This window comes from Sapajus apella, unplaced genomic scaffold, assembly GCF_009761245.1.
Source record: "Sapajus apella isolate SASKATOON/1434 unplaced genomic scaffold, GSC_monkey_1.0 scaffold59, whole genome shotgun sequence".
Classification (NCBI taxonomy): domain Eukaryota; kingdom Metazoa; phylum Chordata; class Mammalia; order Primates; family Cebidae; genus Sapajus; species Sapajus apella.
In genome coordinates, this window is record NW_022436999.1 from 13,615,643 (window position 1) to 13,637,967 (window position 22,325).

Here is a 22,325-nt window from a genome sequence, read left to right on the forward strand (position 1 = left end):
ATCATTTACGGCAACTGAAATAAAAACCAAGACTGTTATTGTTTCTGCTAAAGTTGTCCTCTTGCTGGTGATGCTCCTGGACAGCTGTCACCAGGGGATGACGAGGAAGGAAGCTGTGTGCAGAAACAGCCAATGAATTCCCCAAAGCTCCCTGAGACCCATCCCCTGGAAAATTCACACAAATCCAGCCAAGAATGTTTAATCTCCAATGACACAGCTGAACTCGTTCGGACTCTTATGCAATCACTTGGAATCTGTAGCTCAGAATCAAGCCTTTTATGAATATCATTCCTTGTTCCTAAGCTTAATGACACAAAACTATCCCCAAATTAAAGACTATACATTTTATTGTGAGCTGCAGGTACAAATAAAAATGCATGTATTTAGCCTTTTAGAAATTTTGAAGAGGGTGGAACATTTGAATAGCAGCAGACTATATTAAGTCTCTCCATACTAGAGTTGGGAGATTTATGAAATGTCAAAGAAAATTAAATTGGAACTTCCTTTCCCAATACTGTATAAGGAACATATAACCTTTCCCTCAAAACAGAAGAGACTACAACATTTTCTATGTGTGATATATTTAGGCTTGGGTCTGAGATTATATTTATTGGGTTGACGTAACTGAGGACATATAGCTGAACTTGTTCTAAATGTGACTTTTCAAAACAAAATAATTTATAAGACGTTTCAAGCTTTCAAGCCTCACATTTGGGAAGAAGGTTTAATTTGCAACTTTTAGTAGATAAGGGAGATGCCTACATTTCTGAATATGACTAATATGCCAAATATCTAGTATGTACAGGCTTTGTGGAAGCTTCGTTGAATGCTCTATGTCCTTACTCAATACCTGCTCACATGAGAAGCAGGCAAGGACAAAGTACATCCTTGCAGAGGATCTTTCTGTTAAAGCTGCTGAGGTATACATTGGAACACACGGGTCTGACAGATATGGACAAATGTGGCCCAGAAATCATTCCTGCTGGGAGTCTGGAACTTAGCTCCTGATTGAATCATTTCTTTGGTGGGAAATCAATAAGCCAGCCTACTAGGCTTACTGAACTTCACCTTGAAGTCTTCCTCCTTAAGAATGCATGGAGAAGCCACATATAAAGAAAGCCCAGGTCCTTCTCGAACCTGTTAGGCTGCACTCTTTTATTATACTATTTTTCACCCTTTAAAAGCCAACAGATCACTCAGGGGTCCTTTAAAGAACAAAGCATTCTTGTAATGAGGCTTACATAAAGTAACTGAACTTGTTCCACAAAAGGCTGGCTTCACAGACTAGTAAGTGCTGCAGTTCTCAACCTGGACTGTTTATCAGACTCTTGAGGCATTAAAGAAAACAGATGCCTGTTCCATCTCAGAAAAGTCAGTCTTGCTAGGCCTGGGGGTGGGGAGAAGGTGGGATAGCCAGGCCTCATTCACATGCCATAGGATTTCAAAAACTGAGTTAGTGAGAGGCAAATTGGAAAGGAGTCTTTGGGCTCAGACTGATGGGTTTAAATTCCCAATTAGATGGCCACCTCCTAATTAGATAACCTTAAACAAGGTAACCTTTCTGGAGTTTCAGACTCCTTATCTATAAATAGCACGTACAGCATAGGATGCTGGTGGGACCTCAAACATGTAAAGCACCTGTTATCCTGCCTGTCATGTGAGGCACACTCCAAAGCAGTAGTTGCTGCTGATTCTACAGACAATGGGTGATGACAATGTGGAAAAACACCCCTTCAAGAATGCCCTAAGCAGAGAACCAAAGAGTCTAGCTGCTGGGCCATGAAAGGATTTGGAGGACTTGTGTACCTTTCTACTGCCCAGAGACAGTATCTCAGGATTTCTGCTGTGTGTTATCAAGAATTCTCCAGTATGGACATCAGAGGGATTAGCCAGAACTATGCAAGAAGGTGGTGGCAGTCACACTGTTGAGAAAAACAGAAAACCCAGCACAGGGTTTCTGGTCTCATCAGATCTCTTTACTCCCTGAAGTATGCAGGATTTTCGAGGCCTTATTAATTCATGGACTATTAATACCTTTTACCTTTGACCCTGGAAAGATGCTGCCTCAGTCCTAAAAGGAACATTAGAAAGCTTTCTTAGGTGTTTGACACAAAAAGAACAGCAAAGTCACTGACAATTTAATAGACTTGTGGTGCTCTTGGGAAGGATTTTGGATTAGGATCCAAACGCACAGTAGTTAAAACGTAGATCACTCAAGAATGTGGCAAAGAATTGTCCAAGGAGCTGGATGGAGGAGAGAGGAGGCTCCTAGAGAAGGGCCACCCACATGTTGGCACATCACCAGCCCTGTAGGACACAAATGAACCAGGTCTACTCCAGACAAGGCAGGGATTATGTCGCTAAAGGACAAATTAATCTAACTGTCCTATACTTGAAGAAAGGAAAAATCCATATAGTACTTAGTATTTCTCCATTTACAGAAAAGAATTCATTAACAAATAAGCAACTTCTCTTGTTAGATATCAAACAATGCAGATTTAATTAGAAGGAGAAACAATTCTTTTTTTCCTAATAGCCAGGACCAAGAATTTAGAAAATCGCCTTTCCATGCAGGAAATATAAATGGCTCCAAATTATTATTGCTTAGGCAGATGTACAGAAAATCCCTGGTGGTCATCACAAATCTTATGCTCTGTTACCATAGTCATACAAATGCTGAGATCACTCTTTTCTCATCTTTGGCATTGTGTGAGATGCTTTGAAGAAGGAGGATTTGGTGGTTATTTTCTGTTCATTTCTGCTATGCTTTTAGACTAGAAATCCTTGGGAAAAAACTTACATAGTTTCTTCTATAATTTATACAGCCCTGTTCATAATAACCAGGCTGTTTATTATTCATTGTATGACAGCAAAAGAAGCATCTTCTAAGAATAAAAGCTAAAAGAGGAAGTTACTAAAAGTTAAGACCTCTAAAAGTTGGTAAACGTGTGAATGACTCACATATTCTAATCAGTTTTTAACTATTCCAGCAGGAGGAAAATGTTATGAGACCATTTAAAATGTTTGAGTGATAAGAAATTTATTCTCCATAAAGAGAGAGGGCAGGAAGGAGGTAGAAGAAAGTATTCTAGAAGCTATCATCTACTTGCATGTTATAAACACCAAGTTGAATATAACAGATTGACTCTTAAAATCATGAGTGTGCCCACTGAGAAAGACTGCATTCCACTGCGGGCAAGCTCCAATTCTTATCAACCATAATGAGATTTAAGCTATGGAGGCTCAAAGATTGATGACTTATTTTCTGCTGTGAATTTTAGCTGTGATGAATAGGTGCCCCTCAAGCTGCTGGCAATGCTGACATCATAGACATCCATGCAATCAGGATTCATATTTTGGACATTGAGAATATATTTTAAGCAATTACTGAACCCAAAATCCACGTACTAAAGATTTTCCAAGGACATCTCAGCAATATTATTATGATGCCTTTTCATTAAACCACTTACTTCATGAATTCCTGACCTATTATATGAGTAAAAGAGCACTTGGTCCACTGTAAAATCAAGCAGCCAGGGAATAACCAAGTTCTCAGGAAGAAAGAGAATGGGAGGAATATACTAAAGAAATCACTTAATCATATTATTAAAAATGGTATTAACTTTTAAAATAGTGCTGCCATAACAAAGCTCTGAGTGACTGGTAAGAGCAATTGCAAGTTAAAGTTGAGCACAAGCCAGATTTCAGACTACATTTCCACTTACAACATTAAACTCAATTATATTTTAGTGTGTGCTGATTTTATTTAAAACATACTGGAAAAATCACTTTGCCAAGTACCCCTCCTACCCCCTTTCCTTTCTTCAGCATTGAATGTTTAGGATGGAAAGGTAATGACATTTGATAGGTCATACTCAATCGAATTTATTGTGCAACTGTGTACTTTGTACTATGCTTGCATTTTAAACAGCATGTCAAAGAACATAAAAGTCTACTTACAGCAGCCATGGAATTGAGCTGATCAATGTAGAATTCAGGCCAACTTGTAGCTCCCTTGTTTTCTTCTTGTTCCTAAAAAGGGGGAAAAAAGTGACATATCACCCAACATACACACATAGCACCCAGAAACAATCAGACTTCCAGAGCACCCAGACAATGACACATTCAAGCCTTTAGAAGACATGAAGGTAGGACATATTTATTTTCAAATGTTGGCTTTAAATTATCGGACTGCCTACTTGACTAGGGTGGTCTTCGCAGCTCAATTTCCACAGAGAGTGCTGAAGTCTGAGTTAGGTGTGATAAGGGGACATTTTCTGAAGTGTGGATCAAGAAGAATTTAAGTGGCGTAAAGTTGTTATTTCTTCAGGGGGCTATGTTATACTGGACAGTTCTGGTAGACTACACATCTGGATGGAATCCATGAGAAGGAAACTTGCCTTAAAGGTAAACATTAAGATTCAGCCAGTTATTTACCAGACTTTTTCAGTTAGTATATTCACACTCCAGCAAACAATAAAAACTTGAAGAAGGGTTTCAGTTGATGTGGCAAAAATTAAGTGCTGCTTCATATGAAGAGGCAGAAGACTGAAGCCTGACACTGAATGGAAGGTAGTAGAATGAACTGACGTTAGTCCCAGGCACAGCCCTCATGCTGTAACAGCTCAGTAGTTTTGATAGAAAAGAACCGAGTGGAAAAGAACTGAAATCCAACAAATTCAGGCACCCACTCCTAAACTGTCTCAGCCAGCCTTGCCTCTTATAGAGCAGGGTGACCTGGAGCCAGTCCCTAAGCCCCCCACACTGGGCTTCTGTGGATGGGAGATCTGTGTCAACCTCAAGTCAAATCTCAAAAGAAAAAAAAAGCAGTTAGCAGTTGGCTGTGGCCTCTGCTCCACCTGAGCACTGAGCCCAGCAGAAGATGGCACTGTGGTAAGGAATGTCTAACGCATGTTTACACATCTATGTGGCTGTGAGTTACCCGTGTGATCAAACAGACCTAAAAAGGAAAATTTTGGTTCTTTAACTTCACATTCAAAGAGCACCTGAATACAATCAATATCCCAACCCAGTGGAGAAGATGCTGTGCCATGTACACGCAGCTGCTGTCTTATAATGAAGTAGTGACTAACTATTATGTTTTAACGACTCTTTCAGTAGAGCTCTATATCCTGATGTCAGAATCCCAACCCTCAAGAGAGTGGTTTCAAGGTGGGGCATTTAATTTCAGTCCTATATTATACCTAAAAGAAAAAAAAAAAAAAAAAACGACTTTCTGTTAGCAAACCTTTCCAGACAGGTCTACAGGTGGATTAAAAGAAACATAATTTCAAAATGATTTTTTTAAGTAGTCACAACAAGGGGGTAAAGTAACTATTGCTTACAGTGCCTTAAAAGCTGGCAGTAAGTGATATCTCAACCCAGGCAGTTGTGTGAATTTCATCTGGAGATTGAATAAGCCAGATGATGGGGACTATGGCTACAGCAGAGGCTTTGAAGTTGGACTGGATTACACTCCCATAGTTTCAAAACTTTTAGGAAATCTGATGAGTCTTTAGAAACAGGCCTTGATTATAATTTAACATGTTAATAAAATAGCTAGAGTAGTAGTATAAATGCTAAACCCTTCTTAACTCTTAAAAGGGAGTATCCAAATTAGCAAAACCTCACTCTCACCAATGTATTTAACAAGCCAAAACTCACAGTGATATTCAATGGTATTTGAACCTATAAAACAAAGTAAAAGGTGCCAGATCTCTCCATCCCCCCAAAGTAGGGCAAATTTCCAAAACTAAAACAAAATCAAGGCCCTTAACTGAGGTCTACAAGAGCCTGTCTGTTGTAAGTTTAATATTTAACAGTTACAGAACAGAGATCATTCTTAAAACTGAAGATTGGTACACAGAGAGAAATCTTTACAGTTAGGAAATGTTTTAATAATGCAAATAGATTAACAGCACATGTAGATACTGTCCTCAAAATAAGGGAAAGAAAGCTTCATTTTTATTTCACATGCATCTGCTCTGAGAAAACCAAACAAGCAAAAGTATGTGAAACTTTCTTGTAAATATACTAACTGCTATCACTGGGGGGTGATCCTCAGAGTTCTTCATTTGGGCAATGCATCTCCAGTTTCCCCTGCACAATACTGGTTCCTGCATGCATATGTGTGCTGCAGGAGCATGTGAAACTCCCACCTCTGAACCAAAACTCTCTCCTCCTACTTTGTGAGGCTGCTAAGGGTCTGTAGCTCTGTAGAAGCATAAGCCAGAAGGAGATGAAGGCAATTGTTCTCTGGCCGGAGGATACTGGGGGGATCTGAACACTAATTTTATTTCTGTAATCCAACTCTTCCTGTTTCCTTAGGAGGTTGATAGACACCTATAAGAGAATATCCACGGACAAGATTTCCTGCTGGATGCAATTCACCTTGATACTTTGCCTTTGCTCTCAGCTTGCACTGATTACTGTTTCAATCTGTTTTCTAGATTGTATACTTTGTTCCCATTATCCCAAATTCTGTGGATGGGAGAGCCTTTTGCTAGAAAAGAGGACTTGTACAGTACAAAGTACCTTCAAGAGCAATGACTTTTTTTTTTTAAATATCCAAATCTTTTAAAAGATAAAGAAATATACTGTCTTTCTAGTTTCACCTCATTTCCAAATAGCACATTTTTCATTCCAAATTTCTGGTCAGTGGCTAGGAAAAAATTCTAAGAGATCCTTTCCCATCCTCTTTAAATGTACAAGGATGCATTTATTTTTCTCAACATCACTTTGCCTATAAGAATGAATTTTGCATTGTTTCTTAGTTCTCTCGCTCACAGAGGACCCCACTATCATCTCTATCACCTCCAAGATGACTGTGATCCACTTCTCTCACCACCAGCAGCACTTGAATCCTAAGTCACTCACTAGCTATGTTGCTCTTAAGTAACCTCTTTGTGACTCAGTTTTAGTTTCCTTATCTGAAATAGGTGCCTCCCACCTCATAGCATATTTGTGAGAACTTAAAAAGTTAATACAAATAAAGCAAGCACTGGGAAGAGTACACACAAAACATGCTCAATAAATGCTAGCTCTGATGATAATGATACTGTTTCAGAGTCTCCGGTTACGGCCATTCAGTGTCCTTGTAACTGGGACTGTAAACATCACAGCAACCAATTTGGAAGTAAATTTTGGTAGTAACTGTTCACATTTAAAATCCATATAGCCTTTGATCCTGTAAGTTTACGTTCAGGAATTTAGCCTATAATTACATGTTCACACTTGCACAGATATATAATCATGAAAATTTTCCACTACAGTGCTGTTTGAATTAACAGAGTATACCAAAGGGGAGCAAATCTATAGAGAGGGGCTGGGTGCAGTGGCTCACACCTGTAATCCTGGCACTTTGGGAAACCAAGGTGGGAGGATCCCTTGAGGCCAGGAGTTCAAGATCAGCCTGGAGAACATAGCAAGATCCACCCCCCCCCCCAAAAAAAAAAAACAAACAATTAGCCAGGCTTGTTGACACATGCCTGTAGCCCTAGCTACTCAGGAGGCTGAGGCGGGAGGATTGCTTGAGCCTAGAACTTCACCAGCCAGGGTGACATAGCAAGATCCTATCTCACATACAATAAAGAAAAAACAAGCAAATATATTGTTGGGGACAGAATGCTTCAGAGTATCATCTTTCCCATCTGTAGGGAAAAATATGTATGTACTACACAAAAACATTGCCAGAAATATAAATAAAATTTAACAATGGCTACTTTTGGATAGCAGAAGGGAAGGTTTTTTTGTTTTTTTTTTTTTAACTTACAAACTTCTATACAATGCAAATTTTTATTTTACCAAGAACATATGCTATTTTTACATTTAAAATAGAAGTAAGTTCTAAAGCACTATGCATTGTTAGAATAAGAGCTTTGCTTTTTCTGGTGCTCAGGATGACATGGAATGCATCAAGACCCTTCGGCATCTGGAATGTCTCTGTCCTCTACTCCTAGGGCAGCCCTCCACCTCCCACAGCAAATGATTTAAAACATTTCTCTACTAATAGTCTTCTCTTACTGGATTTCTATTTTTAAAACTCACCATAACCTCAGTATCAGCTGTTTATGCAGAGAGAAACTCTGATTTGGGACAAAATTTGTGAACCCAAAGCATGCTAAAATTTGGTAAATTTCTACGCTCATATATTTAGAAATTTGTGTGACAATTTCTTGGTAGCAGCTGAAGTCTTCTGTTGATGTAAGTAGGACTCAAACTACAGTTAGAAAATTAAGTCTTTAAGGAAGAATAACTTCTTCTGAAATTAGCACAGGACACCACTTTCTTAATAGGATCATTTCCCAAACAAATAATAATACATAAGTATTCGTGGAGTTTTTGTTGTTGTCGTTGTTGTTGTTTTCCAATTTAAGATGCTCTTGGTAAGTCCCAAAATAAGCTATGCAAAAGGTCAATCAACTGTTAAGGACATGCTCTGCGGTTGTTCACTAGACCACAAATCACAGGCTGAGGCAACATTCATTTGGTCAGCTAAAGCCATAAATCTCTATGTGTGCTGTTACGAATCGAGGAAGTTCTTAGATAATATTTGTCAAGGAAGAAAGACACACTCTTTAACTGTCTAGACTGGCTGAAACTCTTCTAGCAATGTATAATAATACTATCATCTCAAATACAGTGGAGATATACTAAGGTTTAACCAAATAAATGTCAACAGCAGAAGAGTACTATTTCAGTATGACACAAAGTAAATTTTATTGTGATCATTTTCATTACAGGGGAAAGGCAAATAATTACTAATAAAAACCTGTTCTGTTTGCAAAGAACATGCCATTAGAAACTTCAAGTTAACTGTAATCATATATAGAGTCAAAAAATTCTATCCATTGTTCATAAGCAAAACAGTCACCATGTTCATTAATTTGTTACTACTGGCCAGGCACAGTGGCTCACACCTGTAATGTCAGCACTTTGGGAGGCTGAGGTGGGTGGATCACTTGAGGCTAACAGACTGATACCAGCCTGGCCAAAGCGGTTAAACTCCAACTCTACTAAAAAAAAAAATAATAATAATAAGCTGGGCATGGTGGCACATGCCTGTAATCCCAGCTACTCAGGAGGCTGAGGCATGAAATCGCTTGAACTAGGGAGGCAGAGGTTACAGTAAGCCAAGATCGCACCACTGCACTCTAGCCTGGGCAACAGAGCAAGACCTTTTCTCAGATTTAAATAAAAAAAACAAAACGAAAAATTTGTCACTACTATTTTAGGTATCACTGGTCCAATCTCATATAGTAATAAACACAACAAATGTTAAATAAATTCATTATACACCTAAAATTTATATAGAAATCTAGCAGAAAAGGGCAGATAGGTCAAAATAGTTTTTCTCCATGATGTGTGGCATCTAAAAAAACTTTTAAGTCAGAAAATAGGTGCCAACATAAGACCAGGTCCAAGCTACAGGGAAAGAGGAGCAGAGAGTATGGAAGATGTAAAAATATTTGTGGGCAGCCTTGCTAATAATTTCTGCTAACTTCCTCCTCTGGCTCCTAACAGTATAAACAGCATCTTCTCAAAGATGGCTATGATAAAGTATGGAACAACCTGAAACAACCAAGGGTTGCAAACTTTTCCTATAAAGAGCCAGAAGGAAATATTTTAGGCTTTGCAGACCACACAGCCTGTTGTAACTATTCAACTCTGCAGCTGTCTTGTGCCAAATCAGCCACAGAGAACACTTGAATGAACAGGCAATGCCACAATTCAATAACACTTTATTTACAAAAACAAGTGACTGGCCAGATTAGCCATGGACCACAGTTTGTCAACCCCTGTGTGCTAGATGAAGCTTGGCTCTCAAGAGGGCTGGATTATATCAAAATCCTAACTTGGTCACCAACTATATTTCATGCATGAAGCCACAGCTATAAATTAAGATAAGCTCATAAAGTGTTTGGAATTTGCCCATTAACCTGAACTTTTTCTAGAGAAGCAGTGGCCTACCATGCCTGTGAAGTGTACTTTCTTGCCAAGCACCCTGATCCCTGAATCTACATTTAATCCTAGTTTTTGAAAACAGCATAGCATCATTAGGCCCTTTAAATCCTGATATTTGCCCCCAACTCTTTCCATCTTGCTCTTCCTTTTGAGAGCAAAAAAGTAGTAGGAGATTTAAAACTTGGAGTTTGGATAGTGTTGCTTTCCTCACTCCCTCCAATACCTAACTTTAACCCCTGGTGGTGGGCAAAACTATATTCTACATCTGAAGCTCACCAAAAGAAGGGCAGTTGGTTTCAGAAAATAATTCCTGTGCTGTCACATTTCAAGATAGCCATGTGGTCCCTGGGACTGCCAATCCTGGTTACATTTTTTGGCTACTGCCACAATTATATATCAAGTACATCTGTTGCCAAAATCCGCTTGGGCCCACACAAAGAATGATTACAGAACAGTGGCTTCTTCATCTGCCAGGAAATCCAACACCTCCTCCTAAGCCTCAGAATGTCAGTCATTTTTCTGGAAAGAATGATGACTTGCAATAACAGTGCAAGTCATGGAAGAAAGAGTAAACCTTCTTCTCCATTTTTCTTAATGTTTCAATGAAACATGTGCATGCTTTTAAGCAAAGCCATCATAGGATTATATAACTGGTCTTTGACCCTAGAGACAGCCTGGGCTGAGTTTCCTCTCACAGGGGTCCCTTATAAGGTTACCAGCAGGAGATCAATCATCTGCTCTTGAGAAGGCTTCCAGAGATCCATAATCTTTTGGAACTAGCACTCCCCTGAACTGTTAAAAAAATCACCTGACACTGAATTGATAGATGTCCCCTTGTAACTTCAAGCACTTGTTGGCCTTAGTTTGGTCCATGGGAACTGCATGGAGTAAGTCTAATCTCTCCCATGAACAATGACCCAGCAAATATTTAAACAATTTGAATAAAGTGATTATATCCTCCCCAAACCTTCCCTTTAACAAGCCAGAAATTCTCTACTGGCTGTATAACACAAGTTTATCTTCCTCAATTCATAAACAAATCTCCAATTTTCCATAAGTTCATCATACCCTCATGTCCATTATTTGCAAGGATAACTTTAACAAACATAACTAAGCTCCTGTAAAAGGACTTTTTACACATATTTGTATTAGTCATTCACAATTCTAGACAAACTCTGAGAGGGAAGATTTATACCCAAAATGTCTCTCCAAGAAGAAACAGAACAAGCTCTCACTCTCCTGAGAGTCCTCACAGATAACATTTATGGCTTAGAATAAAAGACACGTCTCATTAAGTGGAGGGAAACATGTACAGTCCTTGCTTTGTAAAGTGTACATATTTTAACAAAGTTGGCCACAAACTAAACAGCAAAATGGGTTTTCTTATTATAAGATGGAGGATACTTCACCTCTAAAACATAAATCCAAGTTAACAAAATTGAAAATCCATGAATAGGACCTTGGCTTGCCAGCTGTCAAGAAATTTGGGGGAACGTTTGTTTTTCACACCTCTAGATGACTCTTGCTATCTCTGCTATTCACCTGTACATCCATCCATTCACATATCATAGGAATGTCTTCTATATATGCATATGAAGCCTGATACCACCTCTGACCCCCAGGGCTCTGCTCCTTCCTTTTTTCTGGTTTATGCAGGTAGAAAGACTACTTGAGCCAATACAAAATGCCATGTTTGCCCAGAGAAAGCCTCTTGCCACCATATCACGTACTCAAAAATAAAATATACTTAAAGACTTCAGATCACTTAGAATCAGTTAGCTCCCTCTTTATCAATTCTCTAAGTTTAAAATTCCATACTGGTAAAGAGTAATTTTTTAAAAGCATGACATGAATTCATGTCAAATACTTTACCAAACTTGCTAATAAATGAGAGACCTAGGAAGATATTACAACTGGTTCAAAGGAGAACCCAAAGAGTAGACTTACGATAAGCATCATGATGTTGCAAAGAGTTTACAAACAGATGCAAAACTGGCCAAGAGGGCAACATTTAATTGTATCAGACTCAATTTGCATTTCAGTGGATAAGAATCACTGTAAGTACCATCAGGTTTTTAAAAAAATTATTTACAGATTTGTGAAATAAGCCTGAGACAAAAGTAGAGATGACTCTGAAGAGTGCTATAGACAGGATATTTAGTCTGTCTGATATTTACTCCATTTCACAATAACTGTAGCTTAGCAAAATAAAAGATGCATGACTAGTATATCCTGGTTGAAGAAAACACAATCTATAAAGGTACAATGCAGAAGCCACACTGTGTGACTAACACTACTCCAGGCTCCTCACATCTAAATTACCTAAATGCCCAGGCTTTCCCAGAGTTCTTCTTGCTCAAGAACATCTATCCCATTCTGACCATTTTACCTCAATTCTGTCTATTTCTGTTGCCCTACCTGGGCTGTATAACATGGTTTCTATCTGTGCATCACTGAGTCTCATACTTGAGACCACTGGCTCCTAACCATTCCATCTCCCTTGGAAGAGAGCACTTGGTCTTCTATTCCACCCCTCAGGAATTTGTTGGTTAAGTATCTGGTGTATTACTAAGTCTTTCTGCACTATTGATCAAAAAAAAAAAAAAAAAAAAAGAAAGCTGTGAACTCAATGAAGGTGGACCCTCCAGCCAGAAAAGAGGCTATATATACTCAACTGCCGCTCCCTAACAGTTTGGTCTAGAGCTGGGTGCCATGTTACAGTAACATACAATCTACTAAATCTCCCAAAGACACAGCAGCATTTTAAAATCTAAATACTTGTGTAGAGAGCCAAACTCTGTGGCAGCATTAATACTATACTGCTAAACATAGGGCTTCTCAAGGGCAGGGCAGGAGCAGAATTGTTTTCACTGAACTCATATCTACAATGCTGAATGGAATCTAAAAAGGCATTTGCTTTCCTTCTCATTCCTTTACTTACCCAACAAATAGTTATTGAATTCTATTAAATAATGAGCTAAGCACTGTTCTAGGTGTTGGAATACGTGAATAAAAGAACAAAGTTCCCTGCTCTCCTTGAGAGTTATCCGTGAATATCAGACATTTAGCAGATCCTAGACTTACACATTTCTAAACTTTAGAGTTGAGATGTTCTGAGAATATTCCAAGTTTACTCTGACAACAGGTTCTAAGTCTTTGCAAGTATAGCTACAAAGAAGTAGGCCTATTTAAACTCTTCACTCTCTCTTGCCATCATGTTAAAAAAAACAACAGTCAAGTATCATTAATTCTCCTTCCTTTTCTACCAAGCCCTGGTTTTTATCAATGGATCTTCTAACTTCAAGGTAAAGATACAGTGCAAGCATTCCTGAATTCCACTGGGAAAAATCCTTTGAGACATTTTGACAGTACAAAATGTTACATTAATATTTTCCAATATCACAAACTTTATTTACACTGGTAAAAATGTTACATTAATATTTTCCAATATCACAAACTTTATTTACACTGGTAAAAATCATCGAAGTTTTTTCAATGACTTGAATGAAATAGTACACAGCTGTTATTTTTGTTCTCCCCAGAATCACACACCCCAGAAAAGAAGAAAAGAGTGCCACTTTACAGAGACCTAGTCACCCTGTGGGGAAGAGCAGCAAAGAGAAAAGCAACAATATCACTGCATTTCTGTAAGAGTTCAGGAGCCCTCTGCTCCAACACTCTCTTCTTTCCTGAACGAGCCTCAGCTGACTTTACAAGGAGCAGGGGGGTAGTTAGAGGGGTTGTGAGGGAATGTGTTTTATATGCACCTGGTATATCTAAGAAAGCAGCCACAACTTTTACCTAGAACTAAGAACTGAGATTTTACAGTCTACTTCCCAAACTATGAGACACTTACTTTATTTATTTTAACAAGTCATTACTTTGGCAAAGCACTTCACAGCACGGCATATGACTGAAGCCTAAAACTCTCAAGCAGTACAACTCCAATATCTGAAACCAATTTATATGACAACTCCCCCTCATTCTCATGGCAAAGAAAAAGAAATATTCTCCAATTATTATTTTCAGAAGTGATACAAGTTCACAACCTCCTGCTGGTAGGCACTGTGCCTATGACACAAGAGTGGCAATGACATAAAACAAATTATTCCTACATTGCTTGTTAAGAGCCAAATCTTTGATCCACATGTCACCATGGAGTGCTACAGACCCAGGTACAATGTGGTTCTGTTGGTTTGTAAATTAACGTACTTGGACACACATCGCTAAACCCTTATGCAGTGTGCAAATTCAATCAGCGGTGTCAATGGCCTTTGCTGTCTCACATCTTGCTACCACATTTGGGCTATGAGACCCACCTTTCAGAATGTCATAAAGCAGGTTTTGATGTTCTGTAACCAGCCCTTGGGAAAACAATCAAAGTGTGTTTATGATTTGCAATATAATGTTTAACACAAGGCTGTAACAAGAGAGGACCCTTTGGAAAACAGTAATTAAGCTAATAGGAGAATCAGGGGTAAGAGTAAGCACATAAAGGCATATTCCATTCAGGGATGCGTCCTCAGAATGAGAAAAAATTGCTAATGCAACATTAACTGTCCCCGAGGAGAGTCAGAGCCCATTATAAACTCTACAATGTACCCCTGAATTAATGATGGCATTTTTGGCAAAAGAAAGAAGAAAAGCACTAGTCAGAAGATACCACTATATCGGAAACATCTCTATATGGAGACATAGCGAAGAACCTCTTAGAAATTGAGAAAACAAATGGGGACAGATAAAAGGATACTGCACAAGTAAATGTTGCTCTGTACCACACTGAAGAATAACAGAATTTAAGACACTGTAACTTAAGGGTGGTATTCTTTGGTAGACTCTCTACTCTAACCTATTTCTAGTGCCACAAATTACCAGGTTCCTAATGTGTAAGGAATTTTGAGAACCTTAAATTATAAGTATTAGTGGCACGTTCTAACTTATACTAGAAGCTCAAAGCTTCTTCCTACTTTTCAAAGAGGAGAAATTCTGAAATACACCAAGAATGAAATGATTCAATACTATTAAGTATGCTGGAGCTATTAGTTAAAAAATAAATACATATAGGAAACACACAGGAAAAGTGTTTTCTGTTCCTCTTTGATATATCTTCTAAAGGGGCCATTTCCTTCCATATTGATGTCTTTCATAATCCTATCACCTGGAGTTGGAGTTGGTGAAGTCATGCAGCCTCGGGGCAGTCTTTCTGTCAAAGTATGGGCCATTCCACCTGGAAAGTCTGCGGAGAACCAGAGAGAAGCTCAAGGGAAAGACATTTCCATTACTGGAGATGGGGGGGGGGGGAAAAAGAAAAAGGAAAGACAGCGTGGAATATGCTACTTGAATCTGACCATAATCTAGTGGCAAGAGGACCCTTCAAAGACAGAGATAGCAAATATTTGCCACATTCTCCATCATATGTCATGGCAGATGCTATTTTTCTTTTCTTTTTTTTAAAAAAGGCTAGAGTGCAGTGGTACAATCTCAGCTCACTGCAACCTCCACCTCCCGGGTTCAAGCAATTTTTGTGCCTTAGCCTCCCAAGTAGCTAGAATTATAGGCACACACCACCATGCCCAGCTAATTTTGTATTTTTAGTAGAGATGGGTTTTCACCATGTTGGCCAGGCTGGTCTTGAACTCCTGACCTCATATGATCTGCCTTGGCCTCCCAAAGTGCTAGGGTTACAGCAGTGAGCCATGGCACCTGGCCCTATTTCTTACTGAAATCATTCATAACCTCTGAATGCTTCTCAAAGTGCTCTAGGCATCTTCCCCCAATTGTTCAGAGCTAGCAATCAAAATAAACCTTTATGCTAGTTTTGCTTGAGGTTTTTAGTACTCCACTGCTCCAGGGCAGGAAGCCACAGTTCTAAGGAATGCTGTAACAAAGGGTGTGCATCGGTCTAGCACGTCTCCAGTGCTGTATGTCCCTCAGGAGGTAGCCAGAATGGACAGCTCCTTGTGGATTCTCAGATGTGAGATACACATCAGAGACTATTTACTCAGATTATTGAAACTTTGCTCAGACTCTCTAAACAAACTTACTCTGAGTTCCACAGGACACCATAGGAGTCCATTTTCATGACTAGTGAAATTCTGCATTTGCAGATTGAAGAGTTTTGGAAATGAAATGGCGCCATACCCTTATTCTTCAACACACACAGGCAAGGAGTTCAAAGAATCTCGCAAACCTTTAGAATCTTGGTTCCACGACAGCACTGTTGTTAACATTCTGTGGCAACCATGGAGGACTCCAAGATAGTCACACTCCTACCTCGGCAACTGACACACAACCGAGTTTTTCCTGCACCAGAGCTGTTAAAAGGAACCTGCTTAAGAATAACTTGAGGGCCAAAGATTGCTGTTCTGTGAAAGTCGAGAACCACTGTCTTCCAGGACTGCCATTTAGAGCGTACATTCCAAATCCCCTCCAGGGATAGCAGCCAAGACAGGAGCATTCTTCCCACCATGCAGCACCAATGCAGGCATGAGTGACAAGCCCTGATTGAATGCTGAGGGAGTTGCCTCTCTAGCCCAAGAGAGTTCCACAGGACACACTACCCTCACGCTCCCCATGACTCACCATTAATTGGGTTGTCCAACTAATCTGTCTTACTTTCTCTCAGCTGTATATTGCTAACTTATTTTTGTTATTGTTGGATTATAAAGGACATTCTCTTCCACTCTCTTCCAGGCTGGTGTTCCACAGTTACAGGGAATGCAAGACCTTGAGTAAGGGGGTGTTACTCACTGAAGAAATGCAAGTTTGGGTTAACTAAAGTGCTTGCGTATTTTGGAATTGTTTCAAATTTTGGATTTTTTTCTTTCAGATTTTGGAATATTTGCAGTATACATACCTGTTCATCTTCCCTAATCCAAAAATCTGAAAATCTCAACTCCAATGAGCATTTGTTTTGAGAGCCATGTTGGCACTCTCTTTAGAAGCTTTGGATTTTAAAGTTTCAGATATGGTATACTCAACCTGTATTAGCACAAGAGAGAGACAATATACACAAAGCAGACTCATTTATACTGCTTTTACAGTTCTGTAAACAACAAAGAAAAGTACTTACAGACTAAGGAATCAACAACTCCCAAATCCACAAATTGACCTGTGTGTAGAAACTAGCTCAAAATTTAGGAATAGGGGCTAGATAGCCAGTTAGGCCTCTCAACTTCTGAATAGCCAAAGGAATCAAGGAAAAGGAGAGAGTCTCAAAACTTTTATAAAGAAATGCTCAAGATAAAGTTGCTCTGGCTAGAGGAAGAAGAGGCTGATTGCATGAGTCCCAGCCACAGTCCCTCTGCTTGCTTGTGCAGATGTGCTGATTCTGCACCTGCACTTTAGTCACCAGCCAGGGAAGTGGCAGATGCCTCAGAGGAACTTCCTGTGTTCAGTGACGGCAAATATCAGTCAAGAGCTTGCTAAAGATGGAAAGGCAATTTGCCTGGTCTGGAAATCAGGGTGCAAAGAGGTCTAGACGAAAGGAAGAGTGAGCCATACACAGAGCAAACCAAATAAATATTGAGTGAATTGTTCATTTAAACAATTCATTTGAACAATATGAACAATTCACTCAATATTTATTTGGTTTGTTCTGTGTATGGTTCACTCATCTAGACCTTAATATACTTCTAATATTTTTGCACTTTTGTATGGCTTTGTATGTATTTGAATAGAATACATTTAATTTTCTAAACTGAGTTTTTGTTTTTAATGAGCACTTTTTATTATAGTAATTTTTACTTCAATTTGATTTGTGAGACATAGGGGGAAAAACTGAAAACTTCAATGACAGTTTCTTATACTGAAAACATTTAAACTTTTATAAAATGACTGATCAGAGTAATGAGATATTAGTTTCCTTCCCTCAGACAGTACCAACTCTACACATGGTTGACAAGTAATTCACTGCACGCGTAAGTTATTATAACCACTTTGGAGAGCAATTAAAGGTGAAAATGTTCACATCAAACAACTTAATAACTACATGTCTAGGTTTCTATTCTAGAGAAATTCTTGAATATATGCACAAACACATTCATCGTAATGTTTTTAAGTAGTAAGAAAAACTGAAAATAAGCATGGTCTAATGGGGATAAACTGTGGCATGTTCATAAAATCGAACACTATACAGCAGTTAAAATGAAGAAACAGTATATACTGTTTAGGAATAAACGCATATGGAGTTAGGCTATAAATATATGGGTAAGTAAAAGAAACACAAACTACCATCAGAAGAGCAGTCACCTTTGGGCTTCAACTATATTTACAATGTTTTATTTCTTTTTTTAAAAAAAAATCTGAGGTGAATATGGTAAAATGTTACTAGCATTTGTTAAATATGGGTATTTATTATATTCTGTACTTTTTTGTATATTTAATGTTTTCACAATAAAAAGTAATCAACCAGAAAGCAATAGTTTATATCTCATGACTTGAGAGGAAAATCATCAGAGGCTTAGTTTTATCTGTTAGAAAATTTGAGAGTGTCAATTTATTGGAACCTAGAATGGTTGCTCTAGTAATTACATTTAATACTTCTAATAATAACAGTATCTGCAAATGTGCTGAAACGTTATTATCTTCCCAACACTGAAGTTTTGTTTCGTTAAGTTCAGAAATAACGTAGCTAGAATGCACTATTGAATTATAATGCTGCAACTTTTGAGCAAATGTGCGGTTGAACAGGGCATTTGTGAATCTGGCTCACTTTGACCTAATAACTTAGTTATTTGGAAAAATTGGCTTACTTAATGAAATCTCTTTGTGTTGGGTCCTATAAAGGGATTTTCCCCCATTGCAAACAACAGCAGTAGCAATGTTTTCATCAAAAAATACTCTTATTTCAAAACTGAAGATGTTCATCAACCACCTACCTTTTCTAAGCAGCAGAGTACAAATTTAAATTTTATTTAATAAGTGGCTAAACTTGGCCAGGCACAGTGGCTCATGCCTGTAATCCCAGCATTAAGGCAGGCAGATCATGAGGTAAGGAGTTTGAGACCAGCCTGGCCAATATGGTGAAACCCCATCTCTACTAAAAATACAAAAATTAGCCAGGCATGGTGGCACACACCCATTGTTCCAGCTACTCTGGAGGCTGAGGCAGAAGAATCGCTTGAACCCAGTAGGTAGAGGTTGCAGTGTGCCGAGATCACACCACTATACTCCAGCCTGGGCGACAGAGCAAGACTCTGCCTCCAAAAAAAAAAAAGTGGCCAAACTGTTATACCCAACAGATGGCTCCAAAAGTTGTCCACAATATTGCAGATTAATTCAATTCTCAAAGCACCAAAGAGAAAAGACAGCTAATGTTTTGGTTCAACCTTTCAGTACATTCACTTACTGCTGCTTCATTAAGAGAATGGGCATCTACTGAGAAGCAACATTTATGAAAATGCACACTGTAGGCACAGGACCATTCTGGATACACAAGGCAGGGGTGGTTGTAGGGACAAATGACACAAGTGGTAAAGCTGACAGGAATACAAAAATAATACCCAACACTGGTATCATTAAACAAAGGAATTAGAGGACAGAGGAGGAAGAGGAGGCAAATAAATATTCAAAAATGAATTGCTTTTTGTTAGACTATAATCTAACATTGACTTGACTGTCAGAGGGAGAGAATCTGAATGAACAGTATTTCACACTTCAGATCTAAAATTCGGTGTTCATTTTAATAGTGCTGCCTTTTGCAATAAAAAGAAAATAAAGAAAGGAAATGGGTTACTAGCTTTGAGATGATAGCACTTAGGAGGGCAAGGACAATGAGAAACATGCCCACAAGGGGTTTCTGGGCAGAAAACCAGGAGCATCTCATCAGGGCCACAATCACTATGTTTTCAGAGTCACTGCTTAAATAGATAAGTGTGCTAAAACCTGGGTGGTTTCTGGATTAACCTTTGCTTTACTCTCCCTAGGTAAGAGTAAAAAGTGAGAGACAGAGACAGTGAGGGGGGGGGAGGGGGAGAAATTGAGCTGGACAAAAAAAAAAAAAATGCCAACATTGTCTTGACAACACAAGCATTGGCTGCATTTTAAATATTTATTTTTTTATCCTAATTTTAATAGAAATATGTGGTGACTTTGTAAGCTTCAAGTTGGCTAAGCTGAACCACATCTGTTGAGACAGAGAGAAACAGACCATGTCCCAGTGGTCCCGCTTCTCTGGCTAAAGCCTAATATAAAATGCACTGCATGAATTTTTAAACAGAGCAATTTTATTTTTTACAACCAGGAAAAAATATTTTAAGGTAAAAGAGAGAATAATGTGCTTCAGAAAACTTGGAATCACCCACAATTCTAGCTCACAATTATTTTTATGTCCACCTACCTCTTGATATACACTTTGGCAGACATTTGATTCCACTAATTACAAAGTTTTACAGTAGTCCCCCCTTATCTATGAGGGACACATTCTAAGACCTCCAGTAGATGCCGGAAACCTCAGATTGGATAGTACTGAACCCTACAAACACTTTTTTTTTTTCCATATACATACCTATGATAAAGTTTAATTTATAAATTAGGCACAGCAAGAGATTATCAACAATAATAATAAAAGTGAACAATGATAACAATAGACTGTAATAAAAGTTATGTGAGTATGGTCTCTCTCTTTGTCAAAACATCTTACTGTCCTGTAGTCACTTATTTTTGGATCTCAGTTCACTGTAGGTAAGTGAAACCATGGAAAGCAAAACCATGGATGGGAGAGGAGTAGACTTACTGTATCTTTTTTTAAAATCTTGCTATTACATGCTAAGCAGAGTCCCATGTCATTAACATTTCTTTAGAAACCTATTTTTCCCTGGCTGCAAGATGTTCTGCTGTCTGCACGCATAGTATGGCTATGGCTACAGTGTGGCTATCCTCTAAGTTGTTTACAGTCATTGGCTTTTAGGGACAACATTCTCGCACAAAATTCCTCTTCTACATCTCTTACCACTTTTTAGAACAGGAATGTTCCAGACTCTGGACCCACATTACCAAATGGTTTCGGCCAACATCCGCAGATCAATATTCAAAATGTTGATCAACCAGTGTAACAAGGGCATTGATGAATAAGAACCAATGATGCAGTGTAGGAACAGGGCAGTGAAGTTCCAGGCTGTGCCGGACCAGGAGTTAGCCCTTCCGTCCTAGACTCATCGGGGAAGACCTGTGGTTCTTTGGGAGAAGGGCCAGATTGTCAGGGTGGTTTTTAGTGGGAGGGCTTAGGGCAGCTCCTATTGACCAATTGGAATTTGGTAATATTTTGACCAATAAAACAGTTTCACTGGGGCATATCCATTGAACATTAGCTAGCGTTGGAGTTTCCATCTGACTCTCTTTCTTAGACTGAACAAGCCTCAATTATTTTAGTCTTCCCCTGCACTGACTTTGTTGTTCAAAAGTTCAAGCCTTTTACAGATTTCCTAACAGGATCTACAAATTGTGTTTAGCAAAGATCAGATTCAGTCAATAGTCCAAACTTGACCTTTTAAGCAATGGCAAAGGGACAGAAAACAAAATAGAAATCAAAAGGGAAAGTGTACAGTACATGTAAATATAGCTCAAATGCTGAAAAAGGAGCCAGTTTCTAGATGATGAGATCAAAGCCAAACATCAACTCTCACTGCTGTAACCAATGGTGGGTCAAAGTGGTAAGGGAATGGTTGTCTCAGTCACAAATATACACACCTAGAGGTTGGCTGCTCCTTCCTCTGTGCCCCAGAGCCTGTCTGCTTACCCTTTTATAAAGCTTATGACGACACTTGATTATTATTTGATTCTATTTGCTTCTCCTACCAGGGCCATCCACTCCAATAAATATGGCTTATTTTTTAAAAATATATATTTATTATACATTAAGTTCTGGGGTACATGTGCACATCGTGCAGGTTTGTTACATAGGTACACAGGTGCCATGGTTGTGGTTTGCAGCATCCATCGCCCAGTCAGCTACATTAAGTATTTCTCCTAATGCTACCCCTCCCCAATCCCCTCACCCCCTGCTATTCTTCCCCTAGCCCCACAAACCCTAGGCCCTGGTGTGTGATGTTCCCCTCCCTGTGTCCATGTGTTTTCATTGTTCAGTACCCACTTATGAGTGAGAATATGTGGTGTTTGGTTTTCTGTTCTTGTGTCAGTTTGCTGACAATGATGGTTTCTAGTTTCATACATGTCCCTGCAAAGGACATGAACTCATCCTTTTTTTATGGCTGCATAGTATTCCATGGTGTATATGTGCCACATTTTCCTTATCCAGTCTATCACTGATGGGCATTTGGATTGGTTCCAAGTCTTTGCTATTGTGAACAGTGATGCAATAAACATTTGTGTGCATGTGTCTTTATAATAGAATGATTTATAAT

At 38.8% G+C, this 22,325-nt stretch overlaps 1 protein-coding gene across 4 annotated transcripts in view; it reads right to left on the minus strand.

Moving 5' to 3' along the window:
• DAAM1 (dishevelled associated activator of morphogenesis 1) overlaps window positions 1-22,325 on the minus strand; it is a 194,007-nt gene that overhangs the window by 52,843 nt on the left and 118,839 nt on the right. For all 4 annotated transcript variants that reach the window (XM_032245948.1, XM_032245945.1, XM_032245947.1 and 1 more), the window contains one exon: window positions 3,961-4,032. In XM_032245948.1, coding sequence (XP_032101839.1) covers window positions 3,961-4,032 — 72 coding nt within the window. The remainder of the gene's footprint in view (window positions 1-3,960; window positions 4,033-22,325) is intronic.